Source organism: Zasmidium cellare, assembly GCF_010093935.1.
Source record: "Zasmidium cellare ATCC 36951 unplaced genomic scaffold M409scaffold_1, whole genome shotgun sequence".
Taxonomy (NCBI): domain Eukaryota; kingdom Fungi; phylum Ascomycota; class Dothideomycetes; order Mycosphaerellales; family Mycosphaerellaceae; genus Zasmidium; species Zasmidium cellare.
Window position 1 is genome coordinate 2,269,703 of NW_022986945.1, and position 16,566 is coordinate 2,286,268.

The following is a 16,566-nucleotide window of genomic DNA, read 5'->3' on the forward strand; positions in this document are numbered from 1 at the left end:
ACGTGGTGGCGGTGCGGAAGAAGGTAGGTCCGAGGTGAGGTTTTGGCTTTGAAGGAGGATGGGATGCGGCGAGATCTGGGCGGCGATGCTGATGAGTGTGAGGCGGTCGGTCGAGATATCGCTGTGGTCAGTTTGACAAGTTGTTTGCGTGTTCATACGATACCAAAGTGAGGGCAGCCAAAACTTCGAGTAGGATACTTTTTGCATTTTTTGACTTTACACCACCCCCGATGCCCTCCCCACGTCCACCTCGTACTGGCACAAAGCCACTGCACCATCACATTCAGGATTGGAGCATTGCTGGAATGGTGGATTTGTCGTTCGGTAGTGTCGAGAGTTGGCGAGCATGGACCAGGCCTTGGGATCATACTGGTCGGTGTCGTCTGAGCAGATCGTGCGGCCAAGGCATGTGGACATATGAGCATGTGAAGGCATAGGCTGACCTGCACAACAAGTTGTCCGCAGTGAACATATCACCATTGCCTCGCGCACAGAAGCAACATCGACATGTTCACGAGACGTAGCACACGTAGCACGCACATGTCGCCGTCGCTGCCCAAGCAAATATTGCCAAGCTTCATATCATTCATCGAGGGTATCTTTCCTCATTCCAATCACTTCTTCCTCCACTCTCCAACGCATGCTCTTCTCATCCCCCACCCTTCTTCTTCTCCCACTCTTCAGGCGTGAAGCACTTGGGCGTCCAAGCATGTATAGCAGCAATCTCCTCTTTCAGCGTGCTGTTCACCAGGCGATGCCGCGCGAGGGTAGTCTTCTTGGCGAACTGAGGCGAGACGATAATCGCTTCGAACATCTGACCGCATCCTCCTAGAAATGAAGTGAGCATCGTGGACATGAAGTCTGGGGATCTTATCAGATGGTGGTGCATACCTGACAAATCGGCGATGTCGACGTGACTGGCCTCCAGCTTCTCCCTCAACTTGGCGCTGAGCGTGTCGGGCGTGATGCCCGACGAGAGCTGGTTCTGCTCGGCTTCTGTGTCTGTTCGCGCGCTCATGGTGATTCATTAATCTCAATGAAAGTGAAGGGGGGAATTGATGGAGTGAGGTCGAGAAAAAGGGCAGGGCCGAGTTCGGGGTGACGTCGCTCGCTGCAGGATCCACCCGTTGCTGTCGATCGTAGTTCGCAGGTGATTGATGGAACCAGGGACGTTGAAGCTTTGAATCAAATCGCCCCCATCAAATATTCATTCATTCATTCATTCATTCAGGTTGATGTTCCGCCGAGTCCACAGCACCATGACTTCGCCTGCCACCGCGGCGCCTTATACGCGCGCCGTGGTCAATGCCATGCGCAAGCTGTGAGTAGAAAGACACTTCGAGAGACGAATCGGACTGACAGTCGCGTGCAGCTATCCGGAGGTTCTGGCAGACAAGAGCTTCGACAACACGGGCTGTACGATGAACAACACATATGCAGTATGATGGCATATATCCTGACACATCGCAGTACTCCTCGAAGCACCTTTCGATCCCGTCCGCCGCCAGATGAACTCGGTCCTCCTCACCGTCGACCTCACCAAAGCCGTCGCCGACGAGGCCATTGAGCGCCAAGATTCGATTGTGGTCGCATATCGTGCGTATGAGATGTATCGCGGGGAAAGGGTGTTGTTTTGACAGGAAATGAAGCGTAGATCCCATCATCTTCAGAGGCCTCAAGAGCTTGACATTGAAGGACACCCAGCAGCAGAGTCTGCTCCGACTGGCAGCGCAGGGTATCAGCGTAAGGAGGGACAGTATGATCATGGGGATATTGTATTAAAGCATTACCAGGTATACAGCCCGCACACGGCCATCGACTGCGCACGGGGCGGGCTAGGCGACTGGCTCGCGGACATCGTCACAGGCACACCCACCGACCCGTCTGAACTCGAAGACCTCACCGATGGCGAAGCGAATGAATCCCCCGAAAAGCAGACCCCAGCGGAAACGCCCCTCGATGGCGGCGACGACAAATCTTCCCTCCAGGCGCCCAAGCGCCCAGTCTACATGCTGCAGCACCACCCTTCGCAACTGACCCTCCACGAGCGCGCGCTGAATCTCGGCAATCACCAACATCAGCGATACCCCATCCAACGGACGAAAGTCGAAGGATATCCAGGCGCTGGAATGGGTCGCATCATCCGTCTTTCCGAACCAGTGCCCTTGACGGACATCATCGACAGGATAGGTCTGGGTCTGGGCAATCCCAAGGGCTTCCCGATCGCAGTCCCTCAAGACAAGCAGGCGAGCGACATGATGATCAGCAGCATCGCGCTGTGTGCAGGATCTGGTGGTCACTTATTCCAAGAGATGGAAGCCAATGGCGAGGATGTCGACCTGCTCTTCACGGGCGAGCTGTCGCATCACGAGGCGTTGGCGGCGATTGAGAAGGGCAAGTGCATCATCTGTCTATTCCACAGCAACACCGAGCGAGGCTTTTTGCACAGTGTGCTGAAGGGGCAGCTGGAGAAGACGGTGAAGCAGGAGGTATGCTATCAACCTCGATGATACATTCAACACACGTACTGACTGACTTGCTACAGTGGGAGAAGATCCGCAACGAGGAGAAGAGCGCCTTGCAGGACGAAAACAGCGCCACCGACGAGTTCATGGAGGCTCTGGATGACGAACACGTCGAGGTCCATGTCAGTGAGGTCGACCGAGATCCTTACGGCATTATGATCTCCAAGGCCGAAATTTAAAAGTGATGGAGCGTTGAAGGTGGTGGTTCGTGGTGAGGCGTGGTGTGTGCTGTGGTGTGTGGTGTGGATTTTACTGTGTTCCAGGCATGGGAAAAGATACCCCCGATTCTTGCGTGCGACGTTTTGGCTTCAGAATGGAAGAAGCACGAGTGTGAATACTGTCATAATACCATAAGAAGAGTGCTGCATGCATAATCGTCTCTCTTCTGTCCTCGTTGCGGAATGGATGTCATGAATCAAACTCCTGTCGCATTGATCCAATTAGGCAAGTATGTGGGTCTTAGGGTTGACTTGGGGTTAACAATAACGAGCACCATCCATCACGAACGAACAATGTTGTCTCGTCGAAGGGATGCTTCTTGGACATCGAATGAGTAGGAGGAGGATTGTACGGCGTGAGGAATAATGTTTATGAAATCTACATGTGATTTTATCAAACAAGTTGGTTAACTACATGTTACCTACATTTATGTTAAGGACATTCCGATCGAGGCTCGAGATCTAAACGGGTGAGAGGAAGAAACAACGCTACATATACATTGTGTCGCGATGTTGCTTGTTATCGATTGATGAGGATGAGTATGAGTTGTACTCCAAGTCTTTACGTTCGAATCTGCCTGCCGGTGATGGCGATAGATGAGAGTTGAGTTGAGTGATCGATTAGGTAGGCGTTCAAGCTGCCTTTTTGTTTTTCTTCGATGCTATATAAATTTCTGTCCACCGCAGCATCATCGCTCTTACCTACACATCTTGTGGCCCTTCACATCAGACTCAAATCTTTCCTCTCACTGTAAATTTGCGATCTACTCTCTACCTGCAACAGGCTTCTCCCGATGCCCGAGACCTTCGTGTAGCTAGATATAGGGCCATCACTGCAAGCTGGCTGCGTAACACAAGGCTTTCGAAGCCACAACAACCTTCGGTCTGTCCAGTGCCGCACTTGCCAGACGTCTGAACAGCCCATTATTGCTCCCAGCATCAACCCTTGCAATGGAATCACGAAGAGCGCTCCACTTGCTGCCGCAGTGCCACGTGGACGGTCGGCGTTGATGAGCGACGGCAAGAGTCGCTGTGGGTGCTGGTGTACGCGTACATCGTCTTCGGGAGAGGCGGAGTAGGATGTAAAAGCCTTCTGTGCGCTGTGCTGCAGGGCGCAGGAGGGCGTCGACGGGATGACATCGCACCTCGTGAGAGCGTTCTTGGATTGCCCCCGACAGCGGCACGGGTGTTCGCGTTGCTCGTTGAGACCTTCGCGAGTACTGTCGTATCCGAGAAAATGCATCATCAATCAAGGCGTCACCGTCCGATCAATCCTCAACGTCCTCATCCCATTCTCATCTTCATCAACTCCCCCCTTCTCCAGCTCCTCCCAGATCTGCGGAAACCTCTCTTTGGACCAGCTCTCGACCTCCTCCTGAGGCGCCTGTCCAGAACAGCCGTTGAACAGACTTCCCACAAGGAATGCATCAACTTCCAGCTCGCCTTTTGATTCGGCCTCCTCAAGTGTAGAAATGGCCTTCTCGGTATTTCCGTTCCCCGCCAAAGCTGCGATGTAAGACGCCCACAGCTCCTGGTCAAGATCGATGTTCATGCTTCTCAGCTTCGCCCAGATCTTCTCTGCTCTCAGATCGCCGAATGGAGCCTTTTCGCAAGCACGCAGTGCAATATGGATGCTGTTGTAGGTCGGTCCTTCCTTGCTCGCCACGATGTCATCCCAGAATGTAAGTGCACGTCTTGGATTTCCGCACGCACTATAGCCGATCATCAAAGCGTTCAGCAGGTATGTATTGGCGTCGATGTTGTAGTCAAGTTTGAGCTGGTTGTGGATGACTTCCAGACTGTCCAAATCTCTCAGCTTGGCCGACGCAAGGAACGCTGCCACGTATGTATCGATCGATGGTATTGTGTCCTCGCGATAATGTGATCGCATAGTGTTGAAGATGTTCACCGATACGTCTGGCCTTTCCCGCCGGAAGAAGACCAGCATGATCTGCGTTCGCTCGTCTCGCGCCATTTCGTCGAAGATCTCGATGAGGACATTGTACGCATCCCACACGCGGGACAGCGGCGTCTTCGGATCCAAGCAATAAGCGACAAGATCTCGTCGCACCACTTCTCGCTCAGCGGTTGAATAATGGAATGCATGCGTGTTCATCAGATCAGTTACATCATGCACTTCATCGCGATTGAGATGCAGCAAAGACAAGGCCGTTGCAGTTGCGGGCTCGAAGCGAGCTTTTCGATCCGAGAGATCAGCAGCTACATTCATGATCGTGTCAAAGTCATGGCGACTGCTCTTGCACAGTGCTGCGATGAGCTCGTTGACGGTGGGGACGTCGTGGTTGGAGGAGAGATCCATGGACTGCAGGTTCTTGTAGGCAATGAGCGCACCGTCAACATCTGATATCTTTAGACGATACTTCATCTGCAAGACATAGGTGTTGGCATCGGGGTGAATGTCGCGAGCTTTCCCTATTGCGATGAACCGTTCGGCGAGGTAAGGATCGTTCTTGGAGGTTGCATATTCGACGAGAGCGTTGATCGTCGCAGTGTTTGGAGTGTTCCAGTTTGTGGGATCAGCGATCTTCTTGTTGGCGGATTCCATTACGGTGAACATGCGGTCTATCTCATCGGCACCTTTGCCAGTCCCAGCTGCCCAGACGAAGACAGCATCCCAGATCCCTTTGCTAGGAGTTTCGCTCAGGGCTTGCCTGACCACATCATGACCAAAGTCAATCTGATCATGTTGTAGACACCACCGCAGCACCTTGCCGACCATGTCGGCTCTTTGACTTTTGCTTTGGTCAGACGCGATGTCCTCTCCACTCGCTTGCCAGTACTCCACGAACCAGGATTTCACCTTGTCGTGGTCGTCTTTGCGGAGGTAGAAGTCGAGCATGTGGGTCGGGAGCTGTGATATCGCGCCGGAAACGTGAGTTCGCGCCATGTCTAGAGTTTCTAACAATGCGCTCTCGCTGTCTTGTCGAGCAAAGCCACGGAGGACCTCAGACCATAGGGCGGAGACAGACTGAGAAGACGTCGGAGGGTTCACAGTCTCATCCACAAATTCGCTACTCGGCAGATCATCTTCGTCCGAAGGCTTTGAACTGGGTGCTGCAGTGTCGTCCGGAACTTGCAAGTCCAGCACAAACTGTCGAGCTTCCTGAACGCGACCCGATGAAGCCAGACAGGAGACGTATGTCACAGCGGCTAGTAGCCTCCGGACAGGCGAAGTATTCGAGAAGGCCTGATAAATCAAATACGCCAGATGGACATGGCTGGGAGTCGGCGAAACGGTGCGCCTCAAGGCCCTCCTCCCTTTCTCGAGAGCTTTGAAAGGCACAACGGTTTTCGGCCCGTCAGAGTGAACGGGCTTGATCGAGTCCAGGCAATATTGCAAGCTCTTGGCCGCAAGCTCGGCTTGGGTGTCCTCGATGGGTTGCTGGGAGCCCCGATTTTTATATTTGTATTTATGGTTGAAGAATTGAGACAAAGCCTCGACGACTTCACTGGGCGGCGGCAGTCTCGCACTCATCTTCTGCATCTTGACGTACTCCATCATCTTCTCCACGCCAGGGTCGATGTCCGCATCTTGGGCGTCGTTTTTCTTGCCTCCGCCGAACATGCCAAAGAGCGTCCTCCGCTGCTGGATCGGCTTTATACCCCCATTGCAAGCTGCAGGCCTGGAGGGAGCAAGTTGTAGCCGTCGAGTCGTTCCATAGTGTCGTCGGCGAAGGCAGCCGCGGTGGACGATGGGTTCGTTGGCGAGGATGCTCCTAAACACACGGCGGGTGAGGGAGGACGACATGGTGGTGGTAGTGAAATCGGGTTCAATCCATTGGGGCGGCCGCAAATCAAAAGAGCCCCATCAATTGAGCCTCCGATCAATCAATATGTACATGAATGTAGTTGAGGCGGAGGATTGTCGATGATGAGGTGGTCGAGGTCAATGGCTTGGCACTCCCGAGCTGTCTCCGCAAGTCTTCCACCGTCTCGTCTCCTCCACCACCACGCACCTCCTACAACACCCACCCCTTCAACCACAATGTCGCTGGAAAACGCATTCAAGCGACTGGCGATCCAGCCATCAACAGTATGCCGCCAGTGTAGGAGATCGCTCGCGACGTCAGCCCGGCGACCGCAGCAACCACAAGCAGCAACCACAGCCATGCTCGGTATGCCCCAATACCACAATTGAAACCACATCAAGTTCTAATGATTGTTACAGACGGCTTCCTCGAATCGTCCCGCAGCCAAAGAACCACCAACTCTCCCCGCCAACAACAACCCTCCCCCTCGACTCTCCCCTCCTCCCAATCCCCCTGGGCCATGGCCAACTCCGCCGTCGCCGAAGCCACCCAAAAGTCGCGCACCGAACAAAACCGCGTCGCCCTCGCCGATCTCCGCCGCTCCTACACCCGCAAAGACCTCGAGCAGCAAGTCTTCCGCCGCTGGAAGACCGGCGACATCTACTCCCCCCGCGACCTCTCCGGCGTCGAAGCGTCCAAATGGAAGAAAGTCTCCAAGAAACCGCGCCCCCGGCGAGACGTGCTGGATCAGTTGGGCGTGAATCCGTTGCATTATTATACGAATTTCAGTATTATGGGGGAGTATACGACGGAGATGGGCAAGATTCGGAGTGGGAATGAGACAGGGCTGAGGCCGGTCAATCAGAGGAAGATGGCCAAGGCGATTAGGCGGGCGAAGGGGGTGGGGTTGTTGATGCCTGGGACGCACTTGCATCCGGAGGTGCTGAGGTTGCAGGCGGTGGATCAGTTGAGGACGCCGAGGAGGTAGCGCATATTCACATTCGCGTTCACATTTCACGAACAGATGTCTTGATACCCGTGATACAAGCCACGTCTCTCCTATTGTCTTCGTTGCTTGGTGTGCGGCAAGGGGAGATACACTAGTGGCGAGAGTTGGAAGTTGAAGCTCTATGGTTTATCATCTCGAGGAAAAATGCCGAGAGGATAGAGGTGGGTGATTAAGTCTTCGCTTGACATCCATATACCTCTTCTTCGACTATCTATTTCATTACATTCTCGGCTTCAAGGCCACATTTCAATTGATCAGTGATTGCCGCAAATTCAGCCTCCCTGGAGCTTGAAGAGGAGATTGAATATGCAAAGGATGGTGACACGGTGAGGGCTGGAAGATGCACATTCGATGCCACAGCGTACACCACGACATGGAGATATCTGCTTCACACAACGGGAATGGCGAGAAAGGAGTCTTGTGCTCGAAAAGTTGATTTGGCTGGCAACACCAGCAAGTCCTGCTTTCAGGTCTTATCTCTGCGGAAAGCCAAACATCGTAAGACCTCACCGATGGCTGTGAGGGCTGTGAGGGCTGATGGCCGCAGCATCATCCATTACTTGCTCCTCGCCAACGTCCACATATTCTCCATGCGCATCTTGCCCAGAATATCCCTCGCCTCACCATCAGTCTCACACGCGCGACTGCCCCAGCGATGAAACTTCCTGCTGCCCTCAAGGCCCTCCCACACCAAGACGCACCGGTTTCCACTCAGATCCTTCAAATCGCCGTTGTCATCGAGAGGGTGGCACCACTGCGCGGCTTTGCTGCCCACGCCTCTCGTTCCGGCTGTGATGTTGGCGTTTGATCCATCCGTAGTGTTGGTGAACGTCGTTGGGTTGCTGTTAGCTGGAGGCGCGATGTTTTCGGTCCATTGGATGCGGTTGAGCATGAGCTTCTTGTAGTGCGAAATGCTGTGCACACCCCCTTCGACAATAATCAGGTTCATGGTAGGGTTGAGAACGACGATACCGGTAAGAGCGCTGTCCTTGGCGTTTTGATCGATTTGATATCTGTGCTTGCCACAGCTGAGGTCGTCCACTCTGAAGACAGACACCATGAGACCCTTGGCCTCGTCTTCGGCCTGCTGGCGTTTGAGCTTCTCGAGACGCTCCTCTTTGGTCAACTGACGATTGAGATTGGCTTGTTCATGGTCGTGTTGACGCTGCGCGATCTCGCGATTCACGCGCGCCTCAACGGCAGTTGGATCTTTGACTGCCTGCTCACCCAACACCCGCATCATGTTCGACTTCTTGACCTTTGGTGGGGGTGGCTCGACAAGACCAAGGCGAATCTTGGCCTGCTCTTCCTTCATGTCGGCCATGCGACGCTGTCGGCGCAGCTTCGCCTGTTCATCGGCTGTGAGCATGAGCGGTTTGGGTGCTGGCTGGAACCGGTCTTGCGGTGCTGTGAGCAAGACTGGACGCTGGATGAGGGCGGTGACGATGGTATCCTCGGTCTCAATCTTGTTTCGACCAGGCTCCTCCCAATTCTCATACGTATCCTGGCCCTCAGGAAGTAGCCCCTCATCCCACCACTCCACACTGGGAGGCTCTGGTACCAAGAAAGCCTTGTCTGATGCCTCCTCAATCTCCGTCTTGCGGTTCTCAGCAGCGATGCGACGCTTCATCTCCTCCAGCCTGGCTTGGTTGCGCAGAGAGTTCGCCTGAGCCATGTATTTGCCCTTCTCGCTGAAGACAAGTGCTTTACTTCTGCGCTCGGCCTGCTTGCGAGCAGCTGGCGCAAAGGCAGACCGCTCTGATTCATCTGCGACTGGCTCGTCCGCCGCGAGATATGGGTTGACTTTGGGCTTTTCAGGCTGCTGGTTGCCCTTGGTTGTGCTGAACTTTGGGCCTTGCGGACCCTTGCTCTTGTCTCCAGTGGTATCGTTCAGCAGCGAAGGATGCAGTCCTATACCCAGTCCTCCTCGCGGACCCCGGCTCTCGACTCTCTGCGGTGGTGTTGGCGCTGCCGGCGAATCCTTCTTCCTGGCCGCCGCGGCTGCTCTCTGTCTCGCCTCTGCTCTCCATGAGGGCTCGCTGGGTGGTGGAGGCGGTGGTGCGACGGCAGCTCCATTCGCAGGAGAAGCGCCCGCCTTTTGCGCTGCGACGCGGGCCTTGATCTCTGCGATCCTCTTTGCTGCCTCTGCCTTCTTCCTCTCCGTCGAGTCGCCGCCGTTGGTGGTAGCTGCCTGTGGTGCTGCTTGGACCGGGAGTGTTTGGGGCGGTGGTGCTGTATTAGTATTGCCTCCTCCATTCTGCGGCTTCTTGGCCGCAAAGCGCTTCTTCAACTCCTCCATCTTCTGCGCCGTCGCCTGCTTCTTCCGCTCCAACTCCTCGCCGCCCTCCGCCCCGCCATCATGTGGTCGCTTACCTGTCATCTTGTCCAACTTGGCGATGTTGTGTTCTGTTGTCGCACATGTCGTTGTCGTTGTTGTCGTGTGCGGCTTGAAAGTTGGAGTCGAAGTTGAAGACGCCCGCGTGCCGAACTTAGCCTTCTGCTAGCGGAAAACCTTAAACAGCTGCGGGAAGGAGCCGCTCAGATTTCGTCTCGAACTTTTGAAGCTGGCGTTGATGGAGAATTGATGGAGTGATTGATGGACTCACAACAGTCGCCATGAATCCCTCGCAGCCCGTCGCCTCCCAGATCGAAGGCGTCAACTTTGGCTACTTGTCCAGCGAAGATGTGCGCGCCCTCTCATGTCGACGCATCACGAACCCGACAACCTTCGACACCCTACTGAATCCTGTTCCCGGCGGCCTGTACAGTCTGGAGTTGGGTCAATTCGGCGACAATGCGTGTACAACATGTGGCCTCAAGACGCCGCAATGTCCGGGCCATCCAGGCCATATCGAGCTCCCAGTGCCTTGCTACCACCCGACTTTCATGGACCAGATTCTACGGCTGCTTCGAGCGGCATGCATATACTGCGGCAAGCTGAAGCTGCAGAGAGTGTTGGTAGCACGATATGTCTGCAAGTTGAGGCTAGTCAAATATGGGCTGTTGAAAGAATTGAATGAGCTGGAGGAGGTCGAGCTTAAGAGTGCCAAGAACAACAAGCCAACAGCAGGCTCGTCAGACGAAGAGGAAGACGAGGGAACGGATGCGGATTCGAAGCAGGTGATCCAGAAGCTGGAGCAGTATACGAAGGATGCGGTCAAGGCTGCGAAAAAGGAAGGGCGTCTGTCGACGGAGAAGACTGAGACCGTCAAGAACGTTCGGGCTGCGATAATACGAGACTTCATGTTTAACATCACCAAGAGCAAGAAGTGCGGCAACTGCGGTGGCATCAACCACAGTTATCGAAAGGATCGGTTTGTCAAGATATTCAGGAAGCATCTGTCAGAAAAAGAGCATTTGGCTGTGGTGCAGGCAGGACAGAAGGCCAAAGATCCTGTGATGGAGATGAGGCGGAGAGTGAAGGCGGAGCAGAGTCGAAAGAGAAAGCGAGACAAGGACGAAGCCGTGGCTGATCTCGACCGCAGCTCTGAGGAAGAGGAGGAGGAAGAAGGCGAGGGCGATGATGTGAACATGGACGATTCTGAGGGCGAGCCTGAGATTGCAGGCGGCGATGTGGCAGAAGCAACGGCAAAGACTGCGCAGAAGGCGAAAGAGGAATACCTCAACCCTACTCGAGTACATGCACACCTGCAGCAGCTCTTCGAACGCGATGCCGAAGTCCTGGGTTTGGTGTACGGCATGGACTCGAAGAAGTCCAAACTTTCCGCCGATATGTTCTTCCTTCACACAATATTCGTACCACCAAACCGATTTCGACCAGAGGCGAAGACTGGCGACAACGAGATCGCTGAAGCACAAGAGAACAGCCTCTACAAGAACATCCTCACCACGTGCGACACTTTGACTGAAATCCAGAAAGAGTTGAGCGGCAAGGAGCCTACGGTGACCCGGTATCGTGCGCGGACCTACGCCGACTTCGAGACTACCTGGCTTACACTCCAAGAGAATGTCAACTGCCTCATCGACCGCAATCTGTCGCCTCTTCAAGGACGAGCTGGCGCCAGAAATGCCGACGGCGTTAAGCAAAAGCTGGAGAAGAAAGAGGGTATGTTCAGAAAGTACATGATGGGCAAGCGTGTCAACTTCGCTGCTCGAACTGTCATCTCGCCTGATCCAAACATCGAGACGAACGAGATTGGTGTGCCGCCAGTCTTTGCCGTGAAGCTGACTTACCCTGAACCGGTAACGCAGTGGAATTTCGAGGACTTGCAAGAGGCTGTCCGAAATGGACCACACATCTGGCCTGGAGCTGTTGCAATCGAAAGCGAAACAGGTGCGATAATGAATCTGGATCGAAAGAATGCGGAAGAGCGAACCGCACTGGCAAATCAACTTCTGGCCCCATCACCCTCTGGCAACACTCGCGGTGCAAGACCGAAGAAGGTGCATCGACATTTGAACAATGGCGACATTGTCATCATGAATCGACAGCCTACACTGCACAAGCCCAGTATGATGTGTCACAGAGCGCGTGTGCTGCCAGGAGAAAAGACTCTCCGCATGCACTACGCCAATTGCAACACGTACAATGCCGATTTTGACGGAGACGAGATGAACATGCACTTTCCACAAAACGAATTGGCAAGGGCAGAAGCTTTGACTGTGGCCGACACTGACCATCAATATCTCTCTGGAACGGCTGGAAACCCACTGCGTGGTCTCATTCAAGATCATATCTCCATGGCTGTGTGGCTCACGAACCGAGACATGTTCTTCGAACGAGGCGACTACATGAACTTGCTCTACTCTGCGCTACGACCCGAGCACGGCCATACGTCAACTGGCAGAGTTGAGACTGTCCCACCGGCCATAATCAAGCCTAAACCTCTCTGGACTGGTAAGCAGGTCATCACGTCGGTCCTCAAGAACATCATGCCGGACAACACGCAAGGCCTGACCATGTCGGGCAAATCGACCACCAGTGGAAAGCTGTGGGGTGCCGTGGGCGAGAGTGAGAACATCGTGATTGTCCAGCGAGGATATCTCTGTCAAGGTATCCTCGACAAGAAGCAGATCGGTCCGTCGAGCGGTGGCTTCATCAATGCCATCTATGAAGCGTATGGGCACACCATTGCTGGGAAGATGCTCAGTATTCTTGGACGACTGTTGACAAAGCTGCTTCACATGCGAGCCTTCTCTTGCGGTGTGGAGGATTTAATCTTCACCAAGAAGGGCGAGGTCGATCGGCAGAAAGCTTTGGCTGGTGCAGCGGACGTTGGTCTTGAAGTTGCGGCGAAGTACGTTTCATTGACGGATCAAAAGCCCAAGAGCGACGACAAGGAGCTTCGACGACGATTGGAAGATGTGCTCCGCGACGATACGAAGCAGCATGGTTTGGACCAGCTCACCAACGGCGCAACCAAGGATCTCAGCTCGGACGTCTCGAATCAATGCATGCCAGCGGGCTTGGCCAAGCCATTTCCCAAGAATCAGATGCAGACTATGACCAACTCTGGTGCGAAGGGTTCGCAAGTCAACGTCAACCTCATTTCATGTAACCTTGGGCAACAGGTTTTGGAAGGTCGAAGAGTGCCTGTGATGGTGAGCGGCAAGACATTACCCTGCTTCAAGCCTTTCGAATCCAGCGTCCGAGCCGGAGGATACATTGTGGATCGCTTCTTGACTGGTATCCGGCCCCAAGAATACTTTTTCCATGCCATGGCTGGCCGAGAAGGACTGATTGATACAGCTGTCAAGACATCGCGATCTGGATACCTCCAGCGCTGCATTATCAAGGGTATGGAAGGTCTCAAAGTCGAGTACGACACGTCTGTTCGCCACAGTGAGGACGGTAGCGTCGTCCAATTCCTGTACGGCGAGGATGGTCTCGACGTCGGCAAAGCCAAGTACCTCCCGGATTTCAAGTTCGCCGCGGAGAACTACCTCTCCCTCTTCAACACCTTCCAAATGAAGGAGTCCTTCGAGCGCATGATCAACGAGGACGCGAAAGAGCACGCCAAAAAGGCCGAAAAGCTGTATCGCAAGAAGGGTGATCTTGGCGCCAGTGATCCTGCCCTTGCGTTGTATCCACCAAGTACCTACGGAGGCAGCGTGAGCGAAAAGATTCTTGTTGACTCGAGAAAGTTTGTCGAAGAGAACAAAGAGCGTCTCATTCGCGACAGGAAGAATGGCATCGATGGCATTGGAACGGTGTCCAAGAAGAACTTCAACAGCATCCTCGACATGCGATATCTCAAGTCTGTAGTGGAGGCTGGAGAGGCTGTTGGTGTCGTTGCTGGTCAATCCATCGGTGAACCGTCGACGCAGATGACCCTGAACACTTTCCATTTGGCTGGTCACGCGGCGAAGAACGTCACACTTGGTATCCCTCGTCTTCGAGAGATCGTCATGACCGCTGCTACGAACATCTCCACCCCAGCCATGACCTTGAAGTTGAATGACGACATCAACGTCGAGGAGGCGAAGAAGTTTGCAAAGGGCATCAGTAAGCTGTCGCTGGCGGAGATTGTGGATAAAGTCACAGTCAAGGAGACTACCGGCCAGGGTGTTGCGTATGGCGAGGCGAAGAAGTACGAGGTCAAGCTCGAGTTCTTCCCGGCCGAAGAATATCAGCGCGAGTACGCCATCACTATTCAGGATGTCGTCACGACCATCGAACACCGAATGCTTCCTCGACTGCAAGCCGCCACTCGCAAGGAGCTGAAGAAGCGCGGAGATGCCAAGACTCTGAAGGCAGCGGACGATGCTTTGCCAGAAATTGGGAAGTCGGCTGGTCGAGTCGAAGAGGAGAGAGCTCGACCTGAGGGAGAGCGAGCCGGCCGGGATGATGATTCTGATGACGAGGGCGATGATGATGCCACGTGGGACAAGTCGAAGAGCAACAAACAGCAAGCTGGCTACGATGCATACGAGGACGACGAGGAGCGAGACATGAGAAGGAAGGACGCAACACCAGAGCTAGAGCCGGAGACTGAGGAAGAGAACGACTCTGCGTATGGTGGCAGCCCGAGATCCTCACCCGAGCCAGATGAGGTGGCTCGCTCGAATGCCAAGAATCGCGAAACCCGCATCAAAGGTGCCAGCAAGACGAACGATGTCGTTGCTTTCTCCTTCGACGACAAGACCGGCTCGTCATGTCGATTCACCATGGAGTACGACTCCACCACGGCCAAGATCCTGATGCTGAACCTTGTGGAGACAGCCCTTCATCAAGCACTCATCCAGTCTGTGCCTGGCATCGCTATGTGTATGCTTGACGAACAAGGCACGAAGGAGGAGGCTGACGGAAATCCCATCATTGCTGCGTCTGGAGTGAACATCCCTGCCATGTGGGATTACCAGCACATCGTCCACCCTCACCACATCTACACCAACTCTATTGCAGATATCCTGCGACATTATGGAGTTGAAGCCTGCCGAGGAGCCATCGTCAGAGAGATGCAATCCGTGTTCGGCGGTCACGGTATCTCCGTCGACACTCGCCACCTTACCCTGATCGCAGATTACATGACCCGTGACGGCGTGTACCAGGCCTTCAGTCGAATGGGATACCGCAATAACCCCAGTCCGTTCATGAAGATGAGCTTTGAGACGACGTTAGGCTTCTTGCGGGATGCGGTGCTTGAGGGCGATTTTGATGACCTCAAGGGACCCAGTGCGAGGATTGTGACGGGTAGAGTTGGTGGTGTGGGTACTGGAGGGTTTGATGTGCTAATGCCACTAGAAGAGAAGGTCACGGAGAAGGGTGTTAATGATGAAGATGTTGACGAGGAAGGGGATGTTGAGATGGCAGAGGCATAGACCGGGGGTGGGTTCGGAGTGCGTGAGGAGAAGTTGAAGGCAAGGAATGTGATGTGGCGTTTTTCGATGAATGGAAGCAAAAGCGTGCATGGCGTGGCGTCTTACGGAAGTGTTTGGTAGGTGATCGCGAATACCAATGTCGTTATATTTCCAGCCCTTTCCTGGGGTTCGATTCCGCCTTCAATTGGTTTGATTGCGTACCTTCTTCCACGACCTCATGCCTCTGGAGATATGGCATCCTGGGGGATTATCAGCTTCCTCGAACGTGCAAGTGTACGCATCAACAATGGACTAACCAATGCAACACCCCACGACATTGGATGTCGCCTTCGGCAGAATGTCTGTTGTCAGTCCTTTGCCCGCTCTCAGCCTCTTCTTGGAAGGCGTTGTATTACTCTCGGACACGGGAATGCTGGAGCCCGGGCGCCTACAAAGGACCGGCTTCGTTGGATGTCGGTCAGATGCGACGGCTTGTCGCGGTGTTACCCATGGAGCTGTCTTAGTCGCTGCAACCTGAGGTGTACGGTATCAGATGCCTAGACTGAAGAGAGCGGACCGCAATGATCACCATTCCTCCGGCGCCAACCTCTAGCGCCATATATTCTCCGGGGTCTGTCGTCGGTGGCTCTGGGAGCAAGCCGAGGTGCAGCGGTGCTATGCCCAGGAACATCGTACTCGCCGCTGAGGTCGCAGCTCTAGAGACGCATCATACGACATGATATGGACTGGACGAACGGTTCGGCGATACCCTGGAGCAGCCACGAACTCACCGTCAACCTTGATATGCTACCACCTCAACATGCACCATGCCGTGAAGTTGATTAAAGGTTTGGCGGATGCAGCGTGGCTTGCCAGGGTCCCAGCCAGTTACTACTCTGTTCATGAAACGCCGACCCATTTCGAGCAAACCAGTGGTAAACTAACGACCGTCGTCATCCCAAGGCTGCAGTAGAGGATTCGCTATAGACGCTGTGGCTTCCGTGATACTGCGGCCGCAAAGGATCATGGGCCGAACCTCGAACGAATCGATCCCCGTCCTTCCACTTCAAATACAAGCATGACCTCGGTAAAGCCAGCTATTAGCAGAGCGGTGCCCGCGAAGCTAGCCTAAAGATACCTATCTCTGGCATCCTCGCGTCTATCAACTCTATACGCACGATGCACAAACACTTGCTATTTCCGCGCTAGCCCCTGCGATCGGGCTCCTTTGAGGAGGTAGGAAGTGATAAGCCTTGTCACAAGTCGTTCAAGCTTGCTGATCC

At 54.2% G+C, this 16,566-nt stretch overlaps 6 protein-coding genes across 6 annotated transcripts; 3 read left to right on the plus strand and 3 right to left on the minus strand.

Moving 5' to 3' along the window:
• Nucleotides 1-649: 649 nt before the first annotated feature.
• Nucleotides 650-1,018, minus strand: M409DRAFT_62352 (uncharacterized protein; the record flags this gene model as incomplete). Its single annotated transcript, XM_033815134.1, has 2 exons — nt 650-828; nt 892-1,018. The coding sequence occupies 2 exons, from the start codon at nt 1,016-1,018 to the stop codon at nt 650-652; spliced, it is 306 nt and encodes a 101-aa protein (XP_033675157.1).
• A 241-nt stretch (nt 1,019-1,259) lies between these two features.
• Nucleotides 1,260-2,704, plus strand: M409DRAFT_16533 (uncharacterized protein; the record flags this gene model as incomplete). Its single annotated transcript, XM_033803658.1, has 6 exons — nt 1,260-1,321; nt 1,373-1,416; nt 1,471-1,600; nt 1,650-1,743; nt 1,794-2,489; nt 2,546-2,704. 6 exons carry the CDS (start codon nt 1,260-1,262, stop codon nt 2,702-2,704), a joined length of 1,185 nt encoding a protein of 394 aa, XP_033675158.1.
• Nucleotides 2,705-3,992: 1,288 nt separating this feature from the next.
• M409DRAFT_16534 (uncharacterized protein) lies at nt 3,993-6,512 on the minus strand (the record flags this gene model as incomplete). The annotated part of the gene is made up of 1 exon (XM_033803659.1): nt 3,993-6,512. One exon carries the CDS (start codon nt 6,510-6,512, stop codon nt 3,993-3,995), a length of 2,520 nt encoding a protein of 839 aa, XP_033675159.1.
• A 360-nt stretch (nt 6,513-6,872) lies between these two features.
• Nucleotides 6,873-7,501, plus strand: M409DRAFT_49129 (uncharacterized protein; the record flags this gene model as incomplete). Its single annotated transcript, XM_033811154.1, has 2 exons — nt 6,873-6,879; nt 6,933-7,501. The coding sequence occupies 2 exons, from the start codon at nt 6,873-6,875 to the stop codon at nt 7,499-7,501; spliced, it is 576 nt and encodes a 191-aa protein (XP_033675160.1).
• A 577-nt stretch (nt 7,502-8,078) lies between these two features.
• M409DRAFT_16536 (uncharacterized protein) lies at nt 8,079-9,902 on the minus strand (the record flags this gene model as incomplete). The annotated part of the gene is made up of 1 exon (XM_033803660.1): nt 8,079-9,902. One exon carries the CDS (start codon nt 9,900-9,902, stop codon nt 8,079-8,081), a length of 1,824 nt encoding a protein of 607 aa, XP_033675161.1.
• A 236-nt stretch (nt 9,903-10,138) lies between these two features.
• Nucleotides 10,139-15,304, plus strand: M409DRAFT_16537 (uncharacterized protein; the record flags this gene model as incomplete). Its single annotated transcript, XM_033803661.1, has 1 exon — nt 10,139-15,304. The coding sequence occupies one exon, from the start codon at nt 10,139-10,141 to the stop codon at nt 15,302-15,304; it is 5,166 nt and encodes a 1,721-aa protein (XP_033675162.1).
• Between the last annotated feature and the right edge of the window lie 1,262 nt (nt 15,305-16,566).